Here is a 24,524-nt window from a genome sequence, read left to right as displayed (position 1 = left end):
TGAATCACCAGTAGCCATTGAAGATATTTTCCAGTTTTCAGTAAAGATGCTGGGATTAAAGCGTGTAAGTCCAATCTTAAGGCAAGAATGAATTTTTATGTAAGATGATACATGTCTTCCTTTCACAGTTGCTTTTTATGCTGCCTTAAAACATGTCAAAATAATCCCCAGCAGAGGAGCCTAAAAGGAATGTCAGCTCTGTGGTTATGTAAATCGAATTGAGTGCTTTACAGCAGGTTAAGATTTTTATAACTCAGGAGTTGTTAACAGCCAGCTGGTTTGTATCTGTTTTTTATGGTTATTCTTGTCATAGGCAGCCTCCACAATTTTTAATTATATTTTATGGTATGTGTTTTCCCTCCTCTTGAATCCCACAGCCACTCTTTGCTTCAAAAGATATTTTCCACTGGGAAGAGGAGAAGCATTGCTTTGGGACTCCATCATTAGAAATACTGTTGTATAATTACCTCCTGGTAACAACAGAGGAGTGTGACTCTCCATCGCACATCTTTAACTTGCTATGCCAGGGTGGAAATCTGTAGTATTCTGCACACCCCAATGGGCTGTGGTGCCTGCAGCCCTTAACTCAGACTGTTGTCTTCTGCTTTCAAGGAACTGATTTACAGTTTTTATTGCATTCACAATGCAAATTCCTCTTTGCTTCACACTTCAGGTTTGAATGCATGCTTTGTGCTTTGCACATTTATCGTATTCCATGTTCTGGATCACCACTTGTTTTTGTAACATACGTACTCAGAAACGCCTTATTCTTAATTTTTGTTTAGTGACCGTAATAGTGATATTGGACAAACATAATAATTTCAATGTTTTTATAGCAGGGTAATTTCAGGAGTGCAGTCTAATTCCCATCTGGAGTAGAAATAATTTAACATATACTGAGCACTTTGTTGGAAAACAAAACATCATTCCTGACAGCCTGAAAAGCCAATGCCTTATTTTTTGTTAGACTTCGAGAAGTTATGAAATATTTAGTTCTGTATAACTGTGAAAACATCACCAGAAACTACATTCTTGAATGTTTTACAGCATTTTGTGAGTGTCCTCCCTCTGCCAAAGGAAACGGAGTGCTTGTTAATTGTCTTTAATGGTAGGTCCTCCTATTGAAACACCTCCTCTCCTTGCAGAAGTAATGATGTAAGAGCGAGAGTCATAAATAATTGATCACACAGAGAAAGCTGTTTGTTAGATAGTTAAAGGACTGTTAAACTTGTCAACTGTAAGATAACAAAAAGACTACTATGAGCCTGTTTTTAGGTGATGTTGAGAATGATGTTGAGAAAATTAACACTTGTTTTTAGTTAAAGTCTAAAATAGTTACAATCTCACTTGAAAAGACTATTTTGAAAGTGCAAAGCAAATAATATATGCTTTTGTGTTGTATTCCAAGAATTGATTTGTGTAATTCAGTTTCATTATTTTAACAGACTGGAATCAATAGAAGTATTATCATCATACCTAATATATTCAGACATTATGGCTCTATAGATCTTCTTGTATTACACAATATTATATTTAAATTTGAATGTTAAGTGTTTATTCTGACCTACTTATGGTCTAATGCCCAATGTCAGCAGCTTCTGAACTTCAAATATCTCTCTCTACTGTGTTGTTTTCATATTAATTTCTAAAGCTACACTGGGGCACATCATGTAACTTAACATAAAGATGCAGGATAAATATTTATTATGAGAATTAACCTATGTGGTAGGCTAATTAAAAAATAAATCCAGTAGGAAATTAAAAAAACCTTTTAAACTGCTAGCTTTAAAATAACAAGTTTGCTGAAAATTAAGTTTGAATATTAGGAAAAATATACTGGTAGTTGCAAAATATATTTCTCATATTTCTGTTTCTTTTCCCCATATTCATCCATTTAATAGGTAAGAATAAAGGTGAAAATAATAATGACAACAAAAATAAAGAAGATACTTCTTAAAATGAATAAGATAGGGTGTAATTAGTGCAGAACAGGATATACTAAAACTGCAAGATATATATTACATTGCTTTTAAAAAGTACATTTTACATAGATATATAGTATATTATTACAAAAAAGATCACCAAAAACCCCAGGAAATCTCATAGAATTTATGTTTAGCAGATTAGGTGTGTACAAAATGTTTCATGTTTTAGGAATTAGAGGACTGCAGCCACAGTTCTTGGCTTCACCTCGCCACTTACCCCAGACAGAGCTGCTGGTGTTTGCCAACTGCGATCCTCAAAAATAATCGTCATTTCTTTCTTCTCTAGGGCTGCTGAGGATAGTGTGTGCTGTTTAATGGTATTTTTGTGTTCACAGTTCCAACATATATCTACACATGACACCCTGGAAACTAGAACTAATGTACTGAATTTTTAATTGCTTCTTGTAGCCATACCATAACAACTTGTAATAGAAATAGTTCTATATTGGATAAACTCTGCTTTAAAGCAGCACTTGAACCTGCCCTAAAGTCTGTGTTTGGCTACCAATGAAATTCGGAGACAATGAGAAGATGCCTTCATATTTCAGCTATGCAGTAGTATGTCAAAGAAGATACTCTTTGGATGGCATGCAGTATGTGACCTTCTTGGAACAATTCATCTGAACAAATAGAATAACACAGTTTTGACCTGGACTTAATTGCAAAGTTTCCATAGTTGTCAGATATTATGCATGAAGGTATTTTAGAGGAACAAAGTCTATGCCAGATTTCACTGATCCAATGTAGCTGGAAAAATGCACGAACAGCTGAAGAGGCTGTTGACCACATCAGGCTTTAATTCATTAATTTATTCTAGATAGACCTTTGCATGAGGATATCCCCCCGTGTTATTAGTTCTCTGTTGAAAGCAAACATTGATTTTCTCCTTCGTGTGTATACACTTTTTGGGAAACAAAGTTGAGAATATGCTTTTATGAAGCTCTCAACTCAAAATTAATGTAGTGATAAAGAATTAAGCATTATTCCACTGTATCCTTGAACAGGCAGCCTAATGTGATAGTTCTTAAATGTACACCTGTTTTTTATTTTGCCTGTAAAGGATGGAAAGATTATTAGAGAATCATATTGTTCCTTTTTCTTTTCTGGCCATTAAAAAAAAAATCTGACGACTTTATGGCACAATTAGATTAGAAGTGTATTTTTTAATCCTTAATATCCTGTTTTTGAGAATACGACTTCCTTTACAGTCAACAAGAAAATAACTAGTCACATTTTGCAAACATAAGGCAAAATCATTATATTCCTTCTTGTAATTGTCAGTGATTTAGGAAGAGCACATTTAACACTTAACTAGCTCAGGTAACAACAGAAGGATGGAGATTTTTATAAAATTAATTCTAATAAGGCCTTAAGTAGCTTTCATGGAATTCAGAATTCTTTGACAAATCATCAGAAATTGAAAAGTGTTTTGATTTTTTTTTTAATTGCTAAACTATTGATCTTATACCCTCCCTGCTTCAGAGTTTGAATTGACCATATGCTAACTTGAAATTCAAGTTGGTAAAGAAGTTTGTATCTGTTAATTTGATAGTTTAAAAAACCCCACCACATTTAGACAATAAAAATATTTATTTCCTATTCTTTCTTACTGTCTCTCAGGCTCAAAAGTGTTTTGTGACCTTTTAAGGTGCATGATAAAATTCAAAGCAATGTTTCATCTTCATAGTTCCTTTGTGGATTTTTATCAATGTACACTTTGCACTGTACTGCTGCCCTCACTTCTTAGGCAAAAACTACCTTGCAATTATGGACTTTGTTTGACTTTATAGATTTAGAACAACGGCTGTAAACAGTATTAATGCATGCTTGGCACTTTTTATTTTTAAAGCGTTTTACAACTCTTGACTGATTTGTATTGATAATCCTTCTGTAGAGTAAGGAAGTGTTATCTCCATCTAATAGGTAAAGGGGAATAAAATTAAAATGTAGATGACATCTGATACTTTCTGGTAGTCTCAGAATTAAAATTCAAGGGCCTCTAATTTCTTTTTCTGGTGGTATTTTTAACTAAAAGGGTGAACAAAGTAATTCAGACATAATTCAGATACTTTCTTTCAATGTCTCTTCAGTTTCTTCTTGCTACCACCTAAGGATGTCTGCAGAATATATGCTTGGCACATATGGTTAAGTATAGGTCTTGTAGGTGTGGACTTATAATCTTTTTGGGTCTAATTTGCTAGTAACTAAATGATAAGAAAATGACAAACAGGAAACTCAGGCCATCAGCAGTCTTACCAAGCAACTGACCTAGGGGCATTTCTAAAGCTGCCAAAGTAACTGTTCATATAATCTGTCAAAAAGCACAATCCTACTGTTGGAAAAAATATCTTCCATAATTTGCATCTGGGCATTTTATATGAAAACATAGGATGAGAAAAAGAAAGTTAATACAAGGTGAAGTGCAATGTGCTAATGGCATTCTGCAGATATAATTGCTTCTGTAAATACTTGTGTGAAACCCTGTGTTAGTGAAGGACTGATTTGGGCAGACACAGCACAAAGGTAGGAACTTTGAAAAGGACTGTCCTGGACATGTACTAAAGTTTACTTTTTGTTTATATGGTGGCTTGAAGTAAAAATGTTCATTAAAATACCTCTTCTATAAAAAACTCTAAGCAAGCTAATGCTGCAATTGGATACAAGAAATATTTGATCCTCTTGATAAAATTGGTATTTCATAGAATCACAAAACAGTTTGTGTTGAAGCAGACCTTAAGAGATCATCTAGTTCCAACCCCTCTGCCATGGGCAGAGACACCTCCCACTAGACCAGGTTGCTCGTAGCCCTGTGCATCCTGGCCTTGAGCACTTCCAGGGATAGGGCATCCACAGCTTCTCTGGGCAATCTCTTCAATCACCCTCACAGTTTACAATTTCTTCCTAATACCTAATTTACACCTCCCCTCTTTAGCTCAATTCCATTAACCCCTGTCCTATCACTACATGCCCTTGTAAAAACTCCCTCTCCATCTTTCTTGTAGCCTCTTTAGTTACTGGAAGGTACTGTAAGGTCTCCCTGGATTCTTCTCCAGGCTGAACAACTCCAACTCTCTCAGCCTGTGTTCACAGGAGAGGTGCTCCAGCCCTCTGATTGTGTTCATGACCCCTCTCTAGACACAATCCAGCAGGTCCATGTCCTTCTTATGTTGGGGGCCACAGCTAGACACAGTTCTCCAACTGGGGCTCACGAGGACCCAGTAGAAGGGGGAAATCGCTTCCCTCAGCCTGCTAGCCATGCTTCATTTGATGCAGCCCAGGATACAATTGGATTTCTGGCAAGCTGTTAGTTGGAATGTCAACTGTTCATTTAGGAGACTGGTAATATGAATCCATCCAAAATTCCTGTGTATCATCAGCATTGTAGGAGGCAATCTTTTTTCCATGCACTGAAGCCATTTTATAACTAATTTTATATTTCATGCTCTTTGATATGAGGAATATCAATCACTTATGCTTGAATGGTAGCAGTTTCCAGTGAAAGTAGAACATTTACTAATATTCACTGAAGTTTTCCTGCAATGTAAGCTTTCTTACAAAAAAACATGAGAATGGAAAAACCACTTGTAAATATTTTTCTTCAAAAACATGGTGAGTTGAGGCAACGTTATAGTGCCTTTTTTCAAATGTGTTAGCTGTAGTTGAGAAGGGCAGGATTTTGACAGCAAAGAAAGAAAAATGTAAATTCAACTACATTGACACACAGAGATTTGATCATGGTACTACCTGGTACATACATATATGAATGTCTCTGTAGTCAATATGCCAATGTCCCATCCTTATTAAATACTGTTTCTGGAAGGACAGAATCATGTTGATTCATCTGCCTTTATTACATGAAACCTCACTGTATACATATATATATATATGTATATATACACATAGATATAAATATGGTTAGTATGCAGCTTAGATGAAATACAGTCCTCCTGTGGCCTGTTATCACCATAGAAAATCTGTTTCAATAGATGGAGGAATTACTGTTTTTCAAGACTGGCAAAGAAATATAACATGTGACTAATACAACCAATTAGAGAACAGAAACAACAAAGAGAGTTCTAGAAATGTGTCATAAACTTCTTAAGGCACTGGCAGAAAAAAAAATTTTCTTAATATTATGGGCTGTTACTACATCACAGAATTAAATCTAACAATAGGTCTGCATCCTTTCAAAAGCAATTCCTGCATTTTACCATATCTTAAGTAGTGATTAAGAATTAAATTTTAAAGAAACTCAGCAATTTAATACAAGAAATTCCATCAAATCTAGTTATTTTTTTCCTGAAAATTTTATGCATATCATAGACATGTTTTCAGAACTAATTTATTCCTCACTTTGGAAAATGTCCACCAGTTCTTTGGGCTAAGACGTGACAAATATTGATTACAATCAATGTTTTATACTTGCAGTCTTAAAACAAACAAACAACAACAACAAAATCAAAAACAAACAAACAAACCCACTTAAAAAAATATTATTTATCTGTATGTCTTCCAAAGCGTCTGCAAGTCAAAATTAGTATCAAATTACAGAATGATGCTCTGATTTCTAAGATAAAGTAACAATAGTGATCCTGTTCCTTTTTTTTTCCAAATCATTAATACTATAAATTTTAGGCTAGAAGTCATTATGTTGAAGACCAGTAATATCTAGAAAATACAAAAGAAATGCATGCACACTATATGGGCTATGTTTTTTTTTGTTGTTGTTGAAAAATAAATTAATTTTGGATTGATACTTTCATTGTTATGTATTGAGGTTGCATCTTGTAGTTGATTAAAGTTAGATTACTTGTAGTTGGGATAAAAATAGTGAGTTATTGTCCAGGTACTAATTAAATTTTTGCCAGTTATTTCTATTACTCACTCTGTGCTAAATGTGCAGTCCATTTTGCCAACCTGAATATCAGATAAGTCTAAAACTTGGAATTTGGCAATGATCAGACAGAAGGTCATAACCCAGAGGGAGGAGAAATTAGAAAGCACACATCCCATTTTGCACTTGTGGGAGTGTTGAGAAGGTGGAGAAAAATGATTTCCAGTAACAGATTTGTGAAAATCCAAATCTGTTGATATCCTGTTCATTAATGTATGAAGAAAAGATTAATTAAATTATCTGCTGCAAATTGTAATCTAGTTCTCCCTACAAATCATGGAATCTGTGAAATAATGATTGTCATCATATTTTGTCTTTTTGTGGACACTACCAAGTTGAGAGGATTGTAGTAACATAAAGCTTTTTCTTTCATAAAATATTGCTAGCAATGAACATATAATGTCTCCTTTGAATAGCATATCATGAAGATTTCTCAGATTTCTTCCAAAGAGAATGTTGGGGCTCTCTTATGATTGCTTATTTTATGACCTTTGAATATTTATTCATAATGTGTTAGACAGTGGTACCAATCAGTCATTAGCTTCAAAGAATATGCCTTTCAGAAGCAATACATATGATCATGTATATAAATCTAAATTTACAAATGTCCGCAGGTCTTCATAATACAGAACTGCAATCATGCCAATATGGTAGGAACTGTAGAAAAGATACTGCATGTTTGTTTTTGTATTACAATCAAGTACAGTAATAATGTATCCATTATTTATACCACACTTTCCTTTTAACATCATTAACACTCTTCAGACGTTTACTTTTTGCATAGCAGGCAATTCTGAGGTACAAAACAAAAGTATGCTGTTGCATGAAGTTCAGTATTAACTGAACTCTCTGGGTGTGAGAGAACTCCCTTGATTTGGGGTGATAATTCGGCCTTAGAATAAAAAATATTATGAAGCTATCTAGTTTGGAAGAGACTGCCAAGATCATCAAGTCCAACCTTTGACAAACACCACTATGGCCACTAAACTGTACCAAAAACTGCCACATGTACTCAGTTTTTGAGCACTTCCAGGGATGGTGGCTCCACCATTTGCCTGGAGAGCCTGTCCCAATGCTTAACCACTCTTTCAGTGAATAAATTTGTTCTAACATCCATGCTTTGATGCAGTGCTGGGATACAAGTGCACATCGTGCCCCTGCTGTGCCATACCACCCAAAACATTCATGTAATGCCTTGGTCAGCACCCAGGGTGCTACCTGTGGGATTTAGTGTTCTGTTACCTTGTGCAACAAGTAGAGCATAAAGGTGAGAGAGGACTGTCTGTGACAATTGACTGCCTTTTCATCTGAAAAAAGGACTACACAGTGTTACCTGTGAGTCATTATCACAGCTACTTTGTACAGTATCACAGTTCTGCATCACAGTACAAACTCTGCTATCACTGTGCTGTAACAGTACATTTAGCCCCATGCCTTGCCTCTGGCACAGAGTAATGCATAATGGATCTGACAAAACTTAAAAAAGAAAAGAAAAGAAAAAAGAGAAAAAAAGAGCCCTAAAGCCACAGTGCAGCTCTTGAAGTTATAACACTTCTAGTGAATAAAAGAATGAAGAAAGAGAGAGGACTCTCCTGACCCTTACAGGTGAATTCTTTACATTCAGAAATGTGAAATTTCTCTTACTCAACTTGCTGTGTTAAAACAAGGGTACATATGTCTTGAAAAAAGCAGTGGATTTCTGGGGCTTTTTTCCACCATTATATTGACTTCTGTCTTCCTAATGCTTGGCACAACCTGCTTTGCACGCTGCAAATAGAGAGAGAGATAATCAGAAAACAGTTATAGAATTTGGTAATGTATATGGTATTATAAAGGCTTATTTTTAGGGGCAAGAGGATTCAAACAACCTCTACTTTAAAACTAAGTATGACAAAACAGGATCAAAATTGTTCTTTAAAGAAATTTTAGGTTTTTTTTTTTTTTTATATATGCATAGTATATTTTAACTCCATTAGAGAATAATCCAATGGAAACTTTATTTCAAGTATCTTGAAATAGTAGTTTATATTTTAGGCATTTACTGAAGGTCTTCTGCTCTAATCAGCAGCTGTGATAATACTTCATCTTAGCTAAAGCCCTGAATTCCTTGCTTTCTTTTTTCATGACTAGGAATAATGCTGTTTTCACTGCCTAAGGATGGCAATAAGCCCGAAATAAGTCTGTAGCTGACTATTCTTGTGCACCAGAAGTGAGAATAAAATCTTTCTTTCTTTGGGAAAAATGTTGCTTTAGGACCAAAGCCCTTCAGGTTGCAAAGGCTTTGATAACGTGTTGACTAAATGTTAGTGGGCTGCTGCTTCATTGTGTGGACTCAGTGCAGAAAACAGGTCCCTCTGGGGGCACATCCATTCCACCAGAAGACTGTCAAAACTGAAATTGCACCATTGTGGTCCACAGCTAAAATCTCTTTTTATTCGGATCTTGCTCTGGTGCCACATATACACGTGGATAAGTTAAATTTCACTCACATGATTAGGCATGTGGACTATATTAGGTCTATGAGAAAGAATTTGGCAGTTCTGTTTGCAAGGCTGAGTTCTGAAGTTGTAGGGAAACATGTCCACGCGACCATCAGACTGCCTCAGCAGTGTTTAGATATTAGTTTAATCAAAGAACTGTGTGCCATTACCCCAGGATCTGTGTCAAGCTGTGGATTAGGTTTATAAAAAAAAACTACAAAAGCTCCTGCTGGTTGAAAGATTATGAGTATTTAGCTACATTACTGCTATTACAGGCATGAACACGTCTTTTCAGTATTTCTGAATTGTAGCACTGTTACAATTAATTAGTTGTGTCCATCTAGTTATAAATTAGACTTAAGTTAAAGGCTAAGGATTTTTAAAATACTACTGGTCTTCTTATTGTTTTTTGACTGTATAACATAAACTGTAATACACTTCTCTAAACTGGTCCCAAAGAGTATGTCAATAAAAGACATTGTAGTTAGTAAAATCTAAGAAGATTAAATGAGGAAAATTCACAGAGCACCAATAACCACCAGTAACTGTCATTATGTTAAACCTTTTAATTTCTTCTAACAGCAAGAATAGTATTGTGAGAAACATGAGATAATACACATGAAAAGAAAAGAACTTCTATTTGTAAAAAGTGCAGGGTTTTTCCCATAGTTTTCAGTTGAAAGTTGTTCCCATAATAAGTCATTCTATTAAAGAAGAGCCATTATTGCACTCTAGCAATGCAAATGTAAAACAGAAAGTCTTTCAGGAACCAGCCATCATTGTTAGCATAATATATTGTCAGTATATATATATTTTGCCTTCCCACATATATTTTTCTTTTTTTTTTTTTTTTTGGAACTGCATGCTATTCAGTTAAGGAGACTGTGGATCAGGATTTGACACTTAAGGAAAAGTATTTTTTTATATTGTTCAAAGCTGACCTCTGCTTTTAAAAGGCTTGATCTGCACTTTTTCATCTGTTTAGAAGCATACATTTTTGGTTAAGAAATTGAAGACAATCTCTTTGTCTTTTTCCTAAGCTGGGAAGGTTGAGATAAAAAAGAATGCCTGCTTTAAAAGTCACACATGGCTGTAATTTAGGATTTTTTTTACCTCATTGTCCATAACAGTTGAAAGAAACCTTCAATGAAAGTTTATTAACTAGGCCAATGCCTGAGGCAATAAAGGTTCATTTATTACCAGTTTCTTGGCTGTTTTTCTTCTTCTATTTTTCCGTTAAACTCATAGCGTAAGATAATACTTCACAAAATTAAACCTTTGACCTTCTGTGGAGTTAAGTCGCCTTTGATTAGATAAAGTAACAATTTATGGTCCAGCATGAGGTTGCACATGAAATGAATAATGCAACAGAGTGAATGAGAACTGAGAATCTATTGCTTTTGAAAAGATGACTGTTGTTTAAGAAAGAATGTTCTCTCTTAATTGTATTGTATTGTTGCTGTGTGCATTCCAGCAGGATTTTAAACTGTTGCTGAAAACTGCAGTATAGCCAGGCAGTTATGCAACATACATTGTTTAATTCTGTCACAATTGCACCAAGCCAATAACAAATTCATGGATTACAAAACCTCATGAAGCTGTAACAGTTAGTAATTTGTTGTGGTATTTGAAATGCACTTTGCGATTTCACTTTTTACTCTTCAGTACGAAGTAATATATCCAGTAGAAAGAATAACTTCATGGAATGTAAGTCAATCAGTTCCATAAAAGGCAAATATTAGTGATAAAATAATTCCATTTACACATTTCTGAAGCACTGTTCGACATGCTGGTAGATCTATTTTAAAAAATGCAGTGTTACTAAAACAAAAGGACGTTGCTGCTTTCAATGTTTTATTTCTGCAACTGTGTTATTAATTGTGGAAGCACATTTTAACCAGAAAGATTTTTAGGTTTGAACATTGCTGGGGAAATTAAGCTCTTTTGCTTGTTTATCTTAAATGCTATATCCAGGCCTCAAAATTCATATTACAAGTTAGGAGTACAGGAAAAAGGTCTGATTAGACTGATGAACAACAGATGGTTTGAGCTTCACATACACTGGTTTTCTCCCAGTGCAAGACTGTCAGCTTCAGTTTAGTTGCACCAGTCTAAACCATGGATGATTCTTTTTCTAGTATTCCTTCTTTAACAATATTTAAAGTGCAGACTTTTTTGTTGTTTTTTTGTTTGTTTCTTTTTTTTTTCATTCATATGGTATCTTTAATAGTAGGCCTTTAAGAGATAGTAAAAAAATTACCTAGATGAGCAGTTTATGCTGAACCATTCTAGTTGATCAAGAAAATACAGCTGGGGGGACCAGACAATAATTTTTTGATTATCCCAAAATAACATGTAATGAAATTTTTAGGGTATACCAAGTTTGTTGTATTGGATCAATCCAGACAGTTTAGCAGAAATAAGGTTTCTGGATAACTGTGAGATTCTGGATATAAATTATACATAAAGAATTCTTCTAGTGAAACTCAGTATATTTTAGCGGAATATTATGGTGAAGTTCTCCTTTCTGCAATCCAGTCTATGTAATCAGACCTCTGTCCTTCTGCAGATTGCTTTCCCCTTCTTGTTTTATGTATCACACTATATAAAACACCCATTAGATCAGAGACTAAGGTTAGGATCCTATTTCATTTGAAATAACTAGGCAGCAGTATAATAAGCTACCAAAAACTTGTACCTGAACTGCTGAAACCCATGAAACCAATGCAATAGCCTACAGTGGCCGGGGTCAGGTCCTAGGAGGTAACCCTACCTTTCTTTCTGAGGCAGGTTTTTTTCAGATTTTAGTAGGAATTTTGCCAAAGTAAGAACCACAATATGAAATCTGGTATTAAATCAAGAAAGGGCTTGAATTATTTTCAAGTCAGTACCATTGAAATAAACTAGAAGAGAAAGGAATAAGCATTAATTTGAAATAATGAAAGGAGTTCTTTCAGAATTGAGATGAGATTTGGAACGCCTCACATGCAGTGAGTAAAGCGTTTCTGCAGAATGAAGTTTCCAGCAAATACATGAAATTAAATGTAGCACACTGTTGACAGTTGTATTTTGGTTTTCTGCCTGTTCTGTGATGACAAAAGTAAAGTTTCCTGAAAATGTTGGAAAAGTCCTAAAGAAGGAGCTTGTATAAATACATACATGTTACTGAATTTTATAAGTACCCATAAATATATGTATATATAAAATAAAATATAAATTAAGCTAATAGTTGCATTAAGGAAATTATTGAAATTACTATTAGGAATTGTTATTTCTCTTAGGCATAATTATGTGAAGGAAGTTAAAAGTGAATTAAGATCAATTATTTAAATAATTCGTTAATTTGTCCCAGGATGAGGTTTAGGCATGCAATTAAAAAATGTGTGTTTTGAGACATATTTCAGGCTGAAAAAGTTCCACTCACAGGTCCTTTCCAATTTCGTTTCACAAATAGGGTGTATTGTAAGCTGCTCACCCCATCAAAACTGAAAGTTTTAGAGCTTTCTCTTAAGTCAGGCAGGCAGTACTATTTGTTGGAAGGCAGAAACCCTGGATGTGATTTAGTGCCCACCAGTAATTCATGTACATTTTGAAAATCTGTCATGATATATGACAGCTCTCTCAGGGACTTTGCTTTTAAAACAGAATTGTTTTCTGAAGATGCTGGGGTTTTTGTCATTGTTTTCTGTTTCGTTCACTCATTTTTCAGTGTTAGAGACCACACATACTGGGCATACTTCTGGTCTCATTCTCACCCACGAAATTCTGACTTCAGTAGAGTTGCACGGGTGTAAATTAGACTAGGACTTGGCAGGAGAAAGCTTATGATTATATTTGGCAGAGACAGCAGGCTGCAACTTTATTAACATAATTAACAGCTACAAACACACCCAACAGGCCAAAGTAATCTAGTGACAGAAGAGAGAAGGTCTTAGCAGGAAAGGATCCTTCTCTCTCTCTTTTGGTGTTCTGCTTCTTGTTCCTGAGCTCCTACTAGGGCTTGGCGAGCGTTCAATTGAGCTGTAATTCAAATTCATACGGCTCCTGCAAGACACCTTGAACAGACTTTTGCTGATGAGTCTATAGGAACTGTCAGCAATACGGAGATTACTTCAGAAGCGTGGTGGTTGAATCGAACTTTACTTTCTGATGTTTTGCTTTTTGAATTAAATTGTTGGACAAGATTAATTGCACGCAGTAAGAGATTTAAATGAATGGCTTTATAAAGCATTAAAGTTCTAAGTATGTCACATGGGAAAAAAGCTGTAAGGTTTAAATGAATAAATGTATTTAATGCATAAAATGTCTAGGCTAATTTTTTAATTCCTTTACTAACATATTGAAAAACCATACTTTATTCATCCATCTTAGTTATACTGCTGTGGTTGTGGTAATTTAATATTCCTGCTCTTTGCTAATCTTCTGGTTCAACAGAAGTAAACAATAGGTTTCATAAATTAAAAATACGCTCCTCAGAACATGCTTCTAAAGATAAAAAACAAGGCTGTAAACATTTATGACTGAAACAAACTAGATTGTTCAAACACTGCCATGATGTATCATGTATATCAATATGGCACTGATATCAGTTAGAATGCAAACAAGGTTTTAAATGATGTGCCCCTTCATTTCAGCTGGAGAATCCGCTTTACACCATCTGCCTATCAGATGGTTAGGAACCAGGACTGCGTATTAATGCCACATGTTCGATTTTCATTCCTCTTGTAATGGTTAGATTCATATTGCTAATAGCTGTGCATGAGCACTGTCGATGAAATTTGTGTGACGATGGAGTGATGAGATATTTATAAAGCTGCCTGTCTCACTGCATAATCAGCAGGAAGAATGCCAGACATAAACAACTTATCAATTTCAGAATATTAATGACAACTACCATTGACTTTAATCCACTGAATATTTTGGCCTGAATACTTTTTAACTGTTCAAGTAAATATTTGTAAAGAATAAAAAAAAAAGCCTATATGGCTGTTCAGTGTGATCCTTATTTCTTTCATTTCAGTTGACTTTGTAAGTTGCATTTGGTTATCTCATTTTTGAAGATAACATTTCTGTAGTGTAGAGAAGTGTGCACCTTGGAAATTCCTTGGCTACTTATTGTAAGGGTTAATTGATATTAAATAATATTTACCTCAAAAGGCTTTTTGAAAGAATAAAGTTTTTTAAAATCCCAAGTGTTTCCCTGGGTATATATCCATACTGTGACTTTAAAACTTAGTATTTTAAAATATACATATAGATACATAGTAGTGTATTAACTTGTGAGTATTATATATTTGCCTGCCTACACTATTGAGGTAAGAAGGATAAATTGGGCCCTGTGCTGAAGTTCTGGGTTGTACCACACCCCAGTACACTAGAGCACACCAGTGATTATAAAGCAGGTGGCTCTGATAACTGGCTTTGGGCCTCCCTTGCCAGTTGCTTTGCTGTATCCTCACAGCCAGGCGATAGGAAAAAGTAGCAGTAAAGGAGAAACTGTGATGCAGGTGGGAATTGCTGCGAGGACCAGAATTAAGCTAGAATTCTGAGCACTATTCCTTCCATCTCCCTCCTTACTTACACCAGTATTTAAACGAGACACACATTTCAGATTTGTATGGTTTCCATTAATTGCTGTATAGCAAAGTAATCATTTCAGTCACTTCTCTGATTGTATAAGAGAAGAAATGAAATTAGTAGTTTAATTTCTACTTTTTGAAATTAGCATTTTTTACCACAATCATTATCTTGCAAAAATCATACTACAGAACTAAGCAATTTGTATTTTAGTTTCTCAGTCCCCATCCAAAGAGATACACCAAACCATAATCTTTTTTGGCAAATTTTGCAGCAAAAGAGAGTTTTTATTTCAGGAGGTCTGCATCCAGATCATTATCCCAGTGAAACAAAATAATTGTAGATGGGCTCACAAGTCCTATGTCCAGCATCTTGTTAGTATGTCATTTATCCCAATACCTGGAAGCACTTTAGAACTGCTGGTCTAAAAGTGTAGTCACAACCAAAAATTTGAGGCCTGGTGTTGTAGTCATTGAATATAATATACCAGAATATTACTCCAAAGAATTGTTCTTTAAAAATGCTAGTTTTAGCTTTTCAGGGATGTATATATATATATATATATATATTTAAAAAGGAAGTATAGGTTATTGTGTTGTTTAATGAGCACCGGATGCAAACCAAAGTTCAGAGGTGCACCATCCCTTTTTCTATGGCCAAATTTAGGAACTGTAACCAAATTTATTTAATGTATGGCTTCATATCCTTCCTCTAAGGTAAAAATACAATTGGAAGCAGTCCATGTTATTGTCAATACCTTTTTAAGATCAGAACATGCCCAATTTGTGATAGTAGCAGAAGCTAAAATAAAAGCAAACCCTTGTATTTATGCACATTCTCAATTATTTTTGGCTTTTGGTACGTCTTCTACCTGAAACAGGACTTTTCTAAGGCATTTTGATCTGTAATTGTCACTTGGTCAGTAATTCTCATTACACTTGGAGGTGTTAGAAGTCAGCCTGTGAGGAGGGTTGGGAGTCTGGGGCTGTTTGCTAATATTTATATGGTCATGCAAAGCAATAAGGGAAAACAACCTTCAGTCAAGCAACAATATATTCAAAGGCACCTCTTATGCCACCTCATAGATTTCCTGATACCTGCTCACCTTCTGCTTTTTTCCCTGCTGGAATTTGCCTTCTGTCCCTCCCCATCACTAGCCAAAAACATGGCAAAAGTGAACTTGTTTTCCATGTAAGGAGTCAAAGGAGACAACAAGAGACCCTGGGAAGCAATGGTGCTAGCAGTATTTACCTCAGTGGACTGGGATTATTTGCTTATTGGTCTTTCCTGCTAAATTGCACTCTTCCTATGCTAGACAGCAGCCTTAGAATAGTAAATTGTGGAGTTAGTTCCTCTTGAGATCCATAAGACACTTCACACCTCTCAGAGTAGCTGAAAATCAGACGAGCAGGAACCTTTAAACTAATTACGTGGAGTTTTTCAAGCCTTCTCCACATTCAGGGCAAAAATCTTGATTCAAAATGACTGTGGGTCTGTTCTCTTCATGTGGCATCATCACAGGCTGGGGACTGAGAGTGCATCAATGCATTAAACTTACCTGCTTTATTGCCTTCTCTTTTATATCTTAGGTTTAGTTCCCTTTCATTTCCAACTCTGCCCCCTGCATCAGTTGTGTGGGGGAGGCAGCTCTTGTGAAATTTCGACACTGGCTTCTCTCTGCTGTCCCCCAGGCTGGGGCAGAGATATCAGAGTGGGCAACAGCAGGACTTGGGGACCATAGGAAAATTACCCTACCTCAGAGAAGAGGGCAAAAACTGATGCCTATGACTTTGATTAATGGCTGCATCTAATTCCGAGTTTTGAAGGCAACTGGAGAACTGGACCAGTTCTCCAATTGCTCCTGACAAAGAGAATTTTTCCTGGCTTCTTATAAATGGCTGGATGGCAGAAACTTGGTTTGGTAGGAAGAACACTTGAGTTGCCTGTAGGTGGCTTTGGGATTGGTATTAAGTGGGTTAATAATTCCTCTTCTCATTGATAAATACTTTGCTGCCTTCAAGTCTGGAGAGAGCAAAATAATATTCTGCTTTTTTTTTTTTTTTTTTTTTTTTTAATATGCTTCCTAGAACAACTACATCTCCTTGCTGTTATGCATGAAACGAGAAATGTCTGAGTTCTATCGTCTGTTACTCATAAATAGAAATTATAGACCTGTTTTTTTCTGTTTTCTTTAGCATGTCTAACATTAGAGATCTAATGGGAATCTTTTTCCTAAGTATGGCTATGTACATATTCATGTATTCATAGTCAGACACTCAGGACACCATTTTGAAGCTAAATTAGAATTTTGACTGCATGTCTTTGTAGCTGCATCTAGTTGTGATTCTATTATGAATGCACTTACTAGATACCAAGTTAAAGTTTAGATTAATGTATAGGAGCACTTACCTAAATACAATGTGAAACATTTTACTTGAAAAAGTTGATAGTTTTCAAAACCAACAAGAGAAATAATACTCTGCAGTGCTCTCTGTTCTTATGTAACAAGCATGAAGGAATAATAACAGTCCCTACAATAATGGAGACTCATAGAATAATGAATATTAAATTTTTTCATACTTCTTTGCAGGTCTGACAGCAGCAGCTGCAGCAGCAGCAGCTGCCACCAATGCTGCCATAGCAGAAGCAATGAAAGTGAAAAAAATCAAATTGGAAGCTATGTCCAACTATCATGCAAATAATAACCAGCATGGAGCAGACTCTGAAAATGGAGATCTGAATTCAAGCGTTGGTAAGTTTCAGACATAGCATTATTATATGTCCACAATACTAAGATATTTTATTAAAATGGTGATCTTTCTGAACTTCCTTCCGAAGTCATTGATTTGGTGTAAAAAGTTGCATATTTGTTTTCCTTTTCTTAATGCTTTATTTTGTACCTGACCTTTACACCAGCGTTCAGTGTTGTTACTATTACAAAAACATTCTTTTCTTTGCAGGCTACTTTTGCAGACTCCAGTTAATATTTTCCATGAAAGAAAGTGGTTTGATTGCTTAGAGTTCATTTTTCAAAGTACAGGTGGAGTGACAGATGATGGTGTCAAAGTGAAATTTAACAATGTCTCCTGCTCAGTGTGCTGGGTATTGACTTTAGGTAATTCAGAGCACAAGCTTGAAAGCAAAATATTTCATACTTTCATGTGCCCTGTGACAAAAGGAAAACATACATACACAATAAATTCTGCCATGCTCTGCAATTCCTATCATATTTTATTTTAATAAACACGTTCTTAAAATGTAGTTAACATTTTTTTCCATTTCTTAAGCAGCCATCAGCAGCTCTTGTTCTTTTTCAAAAAAGAATTGTTTCAGTATACTTTATTCATTTGTTTGGACAATTTGTTTTGCTAAAGCATACTTCAAAGCTAGGATAACTTTTTGTTGTTGTTGATTAAATCTTTAATCATCTGTGTGTGTCTGCTGTAAAATGTTTTGTTATGCCATTTCATTGTATTGGATCCTTTTATCATGTTGAGACAGTATTAACTCAGCAACAGAAATTCAATGACAGAGAGGTACGTTCAGAAAACTGCAGGGAGGATTGGTGTACAGTGGAATAAAGTGGCCTCAGATAGGCTTTTTTGTTTTTATTTTGCCCCTTTGTCTATATATTTTTCTTTTAGTTTTTCATCTTCTAAATACATTTGGAATGAATCTTAGAGGGTATGTACTAGCCTTAACATAAATAAATACATGTTTGTGAACAGTGTTTCTGTACAGTTCAGTAGGCATTGGTAGGATATTATTTAGAAATAATATGAATTGGAGTTCAAAGAACAGGTTCACCTGGGCACATCCTATTGCAAATAATAACAATATGTATGAATTACTGCATAAGGAGATTATGTGATTGGTTTTGTTTTCCTCTTAAATAAATGATGGTGAACAAAATAGTCTTAAATTGTGAGTTCTCAGATACCAACATACGCAGTTACTTGAATACAAGTGTAAAGATTGTTTTCTTGGAGACAAAACAAGAGAGGGTAGAGAGCAGGTGTCTTTGCAATCTAGGAGGAGGAGATAGGTACAAATGAGGTGGAAGGACCAGGTGGCCTCTAGTGCACTGAGAGAAAGGTGAAGTAATGAGAAAGGGTGACAAGTGTAAATACAAACTGAGAAGATAAAGAGTATGTACTAGAACTAGAAGCTAATTTAGATTTTCAGGTTTAGATTAATCCATTATGTGAAATAAAAAGTTCAAATATTGGTTTGTGGAGCTGCTATTCTGCTTGGCAGTTCTAGTTATAAACCACATGTGCTTCCATGGGGATGGAAAAGTTAACAAGTAATCAACATCTAAACCACTCAGTATTTTTAGGAGTGTGGATCGAAGGACTATCTGAACTTCCTCTGAATAAAAAAGAAAAATATCTATTTTGAAATCCTTATTTTAGGCATAATTTAGATAACTAATATGCTTTTAGACAGCCTAATCATTTTCCCTATTTAAGAAAATACATTCTAGCTATTTTAGTAGGGCAAACTTAGCGAAGCAAGATTATTTATTGTCATTGTCAAAATTTCCTCTCAGCCCCTTAACTTACTTGTTAGCTTCAGTTAATTTCCCAATTTAACTGAATGAAGAATTGAGTTAATTTTGTTCAGAAAAAAATGGCTCTTCTGAGTAGAGTGAATAGCTTTCCAGTTGTCTCCGTTACATGAAGAATGGTTCTGAAAATACAGTTTTCTTGTCTGTGCATCTTGTCTTGAGCTGCACCCTTCATATGGAGGATTTCTCAACAGCAAATGGCTTTTGTTTATTTTTATAGTGAACTATGTCTAATGTCCAGTTCTAGTCATGCATACGGAATCAGAGAGGTGACTCCTACTGCTAGTAATGTCAGGATATTATTGGGTTCATGAAGAGTTAAGTTCTTTGTTTATTAGTTGCATTTTTGAAAATTAGTACACTGTATTATCTTGACAAGAACTCGTATTTCAAAGTGTTGCTTTGTAGTAGGTGTGTACTCTTTCTTCAACTGCATTTTTTCAGGAGTGCGTTTATTTATGTATTTTCAAATAAATATTATCAAGTCTCTATACCATTAATATTTTAAATTATAGCTTGCTAGGCAAGAATATGACATATTACATTACTGAATGTTGACAGGAGGAAAGAATGAAACAAAAGAAAACAACCTGATTTTAGTTCACATTTTAAATTAGGTTATGTGCCTGACCAAAAGGCAGGAAAAGGAACAAACGATGCAACCAGGCTAAGGGCTTAACTGATTCATCTTAGCCCATATGTAGCAGGCATTATGGTGTGCGTGGATCGATCATCCTGTGCTCCAATGCCTACATAAAGGCAGATAAATAAAATAAGGACCTTTATTTTATTCATTTTATCGACTTGTCAGGTTTACTTCCAAATTGTCTTGCTTTTTGGTTTTAGTCAAATGCTTAATGTGAATTACAGAAGTAATTCTTGTAGTTGAACATTGTATAATTATACAGAGTACTACAAATTTATTAGCTTGATCTTTTGAAGCAATGACCAAAAGGTTAGTGAGTGAAGGGAGTTAAAGGAAGCCAGTGATACTAATAAGTAATTATTTTATATCTCTCAGTTTTGCTGGTAACCTTGAGCTTGCATCCTCCCACCAGAATTATCATTTTAGAAGGGGGGAGAAAAAAGAAAAAAAAAAAAGAAATTATAGAGGAATCAGAGTGAGGTATTAGCACACTGAGTAAAATATATGGCTGCAACGCCTTTCTCCCCCATCCACAATCAATTGGATTCTTTTAGTTTAATATTTACTTGCTAAGATGAGATGCTAGTCTGCATGGTGATAAACAGTCTGCTACTGGCATCTGAAGGTGACCTGTCAGTTCATATGGACAAATCTCCTGCTTACTGAAATGTACAAAATAAATCATTAAAGCAGGCAGGTGCTCATTCCCAGATTTAAATCACCATAGATTTATGATTTGAATTAATGCTTCATTTGGTCATAGAAATAGATGCTGAGACAAATGATATGCAGTGGTTGGGGCTTCCATACTGTAGCCATCCTAATATTGATTACTGAGATGTCTTTGCAATCTCTTGTTTATATCAAGTACTGTCTTGTGACAGCTTGGCTGATATGAGCTACATTGCAGATAAGAAGGAAAAATGTCCTGGGTTCTTTTTAGTGGCAATTCTACATACAACATGCAGGGTAGATAAATTATTGGGGTTTTGTTTAAAAAATGAATTCCGTAGGGCAGCAAAGGAAAAAGAAAGATTATGCTGTGTGTTGAGGATATGTTTTTTTTGTTTGTTCTTTTTTGGTTTTGTTTTGTTTTGTTTTTAATTAATTGCAGAATGAAAAGAAAGAGTTTCAAGGTCAAATTTTACATTTCACTGACGAGGTTCTTCTCTTTGTGCTATTAACATCTTAGTGTGATATTAGGATCAGTTGTGTGTTTACCATCCGATGCTCTGAAGCAATGGATAGGTAAAGCAGCTCAATCGTTTCCTCGCTGCTTAAGTACTTACTGCCCTGCTGTCCTACTTCATTAACCTGCAGCAGCAAAAGATAAAAGCCTTTGGAAATAAATACCTTTTAAAAGCTATTTTTGTGAGCTAGACTTTGCTATCTATAACTTGGTAGGAAGTGAAGAACAGTCCGTATACTTTTGCTTCCCGAACATTTTATATAATGAAAACACTATGCATACACTTCAGGGAATACTCAAAGGATTTGTTAAGACCTTTGCCACTTGCTAAAATATGACTCATAAAACTTGTAAACAACTATCAACAATAGTAAATTACTTGCTTAGTAGGAAATGAGTTCATATCTATTCAAAATGTGATCTCAAAACAGATGTCCCAAGAAAATGTCATTGTTTAAACTACATTCATACAAAAAAAAATGCTATTATTTCTTTAAGGAAGTGAAGCAATCATGAAGACTTTGGTGTTCTTAATTTCTAAACACAGTTAGGAAATACAAGGCAACATTTTACACTTGGCTAGCATGTTAATCCATAAACAACAACAAAATGTGTTGAAAATTAAGAGATCCTCTTGGCATGTTAGATTTCCTCTTCATCAGCATTACCTTGCAATATTTAAAATTATGAGACAAGTATACGGCTTCCTGTGATGTGTTGTTCAAAAGTAATGCTTGCTTGTATACTATTCTTTTTTTTCATCCAGAATCAGAGATAAAATGATTTAGGTGAAATTATTTTTCTCCGGTGACCTTGCCCAATAATAGAACAGTACAAAATGCAGTAATTTCCTTTTTCTAAACACACATGTCTATTTTAAGGGAAAGAATTACTTTTATGGTTTCAGGAAAAAGTCTTGGAGACCTTGAAAAAGCAAATAAAAGGAAACAGAGAATGCAGGCCACTGAGCACAGCTCTGCAGTTGCACATCTGATTCTCTGCCTTGGCAATGTTAATGAACCTCAAATCCTCCCTATAATTAGATGAGGGAATTGCTTATATTTTCAAACAGATGATGCTGCTGTAATGAAACGATTGACAGGGAACTTAAAAGTGTCTACAGTAGTCATTTAGTTTCCGGGTTTTGGGTTTGGGGTTTTTTTCTTCCCCACCCCCCCCCCCCACCCCCCCCTTTTTTTTTTTCTTTTTTTTTTTTTTTAAGTGTGAGAGAAGATTGGCTGTAGATACAGGTCCTAGGAGAGGTAGTAATTTACACAGAATGCTATGACAGGTGTCTTTGTATAGCATGGAAATAAAATGGAATACAGAGGAATGATGGGCAGGTATGGCAATTTTTTGGGAGGGGGTGTCCTGTGCTTATTCTGCCTGGGTTCTTTAAAAGGGGCCGAGACTCAAGAGATGGATCCGGATTGAGTGCACAGCTGTAACTGCTGATGAGCTAATTGCTCCTTATCTCTCAGCCCCATTCATCTTCATTTTTTACCAATTACTGAGAATTATCTGTGTTCTCAGTTGGATATGAGAGTTAATCCTTTTTGGTTAAGCTGGCAGTACTGTGAGCAGATTCCAAATCATAGGGTGAAAAAGCCAGAGCAAGCTTGTTCTCAAACTCTCTCCAGTTCAATGACAGTATCACTAGTTCATAAGAATTTTTCTATTGTTTAACAGATTAAACATTGATTTTTTTTTTTCAACTTTTATACTATTATTAATATTTTTTTAATCGTAGCGTAAACTGAATGTGTATATTCCTGGGGTTGATGGTTTCCCTTTCTAGAAGCATTCACTTGCAAAAATGAAAATAAGTATTAACTTCAGACCAGAAGGATTCTTTGTGGAATGTCAGTGTTTATTGTATGATACATAGCACTTCTTTTAATGACAAGACTGTGCATGCAACTTTGACATTGTGGGACATAAGACAAATGCTTGTCAGTGACAGATATCTACTTTTGTAAATTTGTTTGAGATCTGTGGGTGAAAAGTGCTGTCTAGGTGCTTGCAAAAGCATAATCATACAGCCTTAAGGACAAATGTGCTATGTTGAGCACATCGTATTTCAAGCCAAAGGAATGCTTTCATAAACCTGTGCTTTGGGAACCCACAGAGCACCAGAAACAGATCATTTAGTTATAATCAGGTCACTAAGCTTTTTTCTAGAAATTTGCTTGTCATGGGAAAAAAAATCTTGCATCTTACAGCTAAAATGTAATGTTTGTCTGTCAACCAAGAGTATAATTTCTCCGTATCTGCTTCTCTAGCCTTTAATTGTGATAGTTAAATTTGCTAAACAAGGCAATGAACTGGTTGTTATGATCTGAGCATCAGTTAGTAAATTAGGAGAATTATTAGCAAAGATTCAGCATTTCATGTTGGAAGGTCAGTTGTGCTATAACAGTGCCCTCATCTAGATTAAATCTTCACTGCGAGGTTCATTGAAACAAATGTAGACATTTGCATCTGAGTCACCTTAGACTCAACAGACAGCAATAGGCTGTTGTAGGGGTGATCCAGCTCATCCTAAAGTAAATGGCAAAAGTAGATCAGATAAATTGCACCTTACAAGTGCTTAGTCATGTGACTACTGAGTTGTAGTTACATAAAGAAAGTTAAATGAATTGATCTCACTCTCAATGCATGCAATTAATATTTTCTGGAATAAGATTTGACGGAGGTTACAGATCCTTTCCAAGACAGTGATACAGGCATGACAAAATAGTGCTTGAGGCACAGTGAAATCGAAAAGAAAAATAAATAAACCTACTCTTCAGAAACAGCAGGTGAGAAGTTTAGCTATTCACAGAGAAAACTATTTAGATATAAATATGCTCACACATTTTTCTGATTGTATGGGTATATTGTTTCTGAAAATAATGATTTTACCTACCTGAAGCATACTAGAGAGCAAGCTTCTAAAACTGCAGAAGAAAAGCTTCTGGTGTGACATTTGTGGTTTGGGCTTGCGATGCTGCTGTATTGAGTTCATGGAAAAATCTAAATTAATAAGTCTATCTTGTCAGCAAGATAAAAAAAAATAAAAGGCCTTTTATATTGTTTGATCACATTTACTTTCTTTCCTGTTCCATGCAAGATAATCCTAATTGGATAAATAGTTGGATAATTTAATCTCCAATGTGATTTATTTTCAAAATGCATACTTTA

The 24,524-nt window shown here is 35.1% G+C and overlaps 1 protein-coding gene across 6 annotated transcripts in view; it reads left to right on the top strand.

Moving 5' to 3' along the window:
* Positions 1-24,524, top strand: part of DACH1 (dachshund family transcription factor 1) — a 353,085-nt gene that overhangs the window by 166,698 nt on the left and 161,863 nt on the right. For all 6 annotated transcript variants that reach the window (XM_088159742.1, XM_088159743.1, XM_088159745.1 and 3 more), the window contains exon 3: positions 17,527-17,688. In XM_088159742.1, coding sequence (XP_088015868.1) covers positions 17,527-17,688 — 162 coding nt within the window. The remainder of the gene's footprint in view (positions 1-17,526; positions 17,689-24,524) is intronic.

Source organism: Sturnus vulgaris, chromosome 2 (genome assembly GCF_052056855.1).
Source record: "Sturnus vulgaris isolate bStuVul1 chromosome 2, bStuVul1.hap1, whole genome shotgun sequence".
Lineage (NCBI taxonomy): Eukaryota > Metazoa > Chordata > Aves > Passeriformes > Sturnidae > Sturnus > Sturnus vulgaris.
Note: the sequence above shows the minus strand (reverse complement) of the source record. Positions and strands in the feature narration are given on the sequence as shown.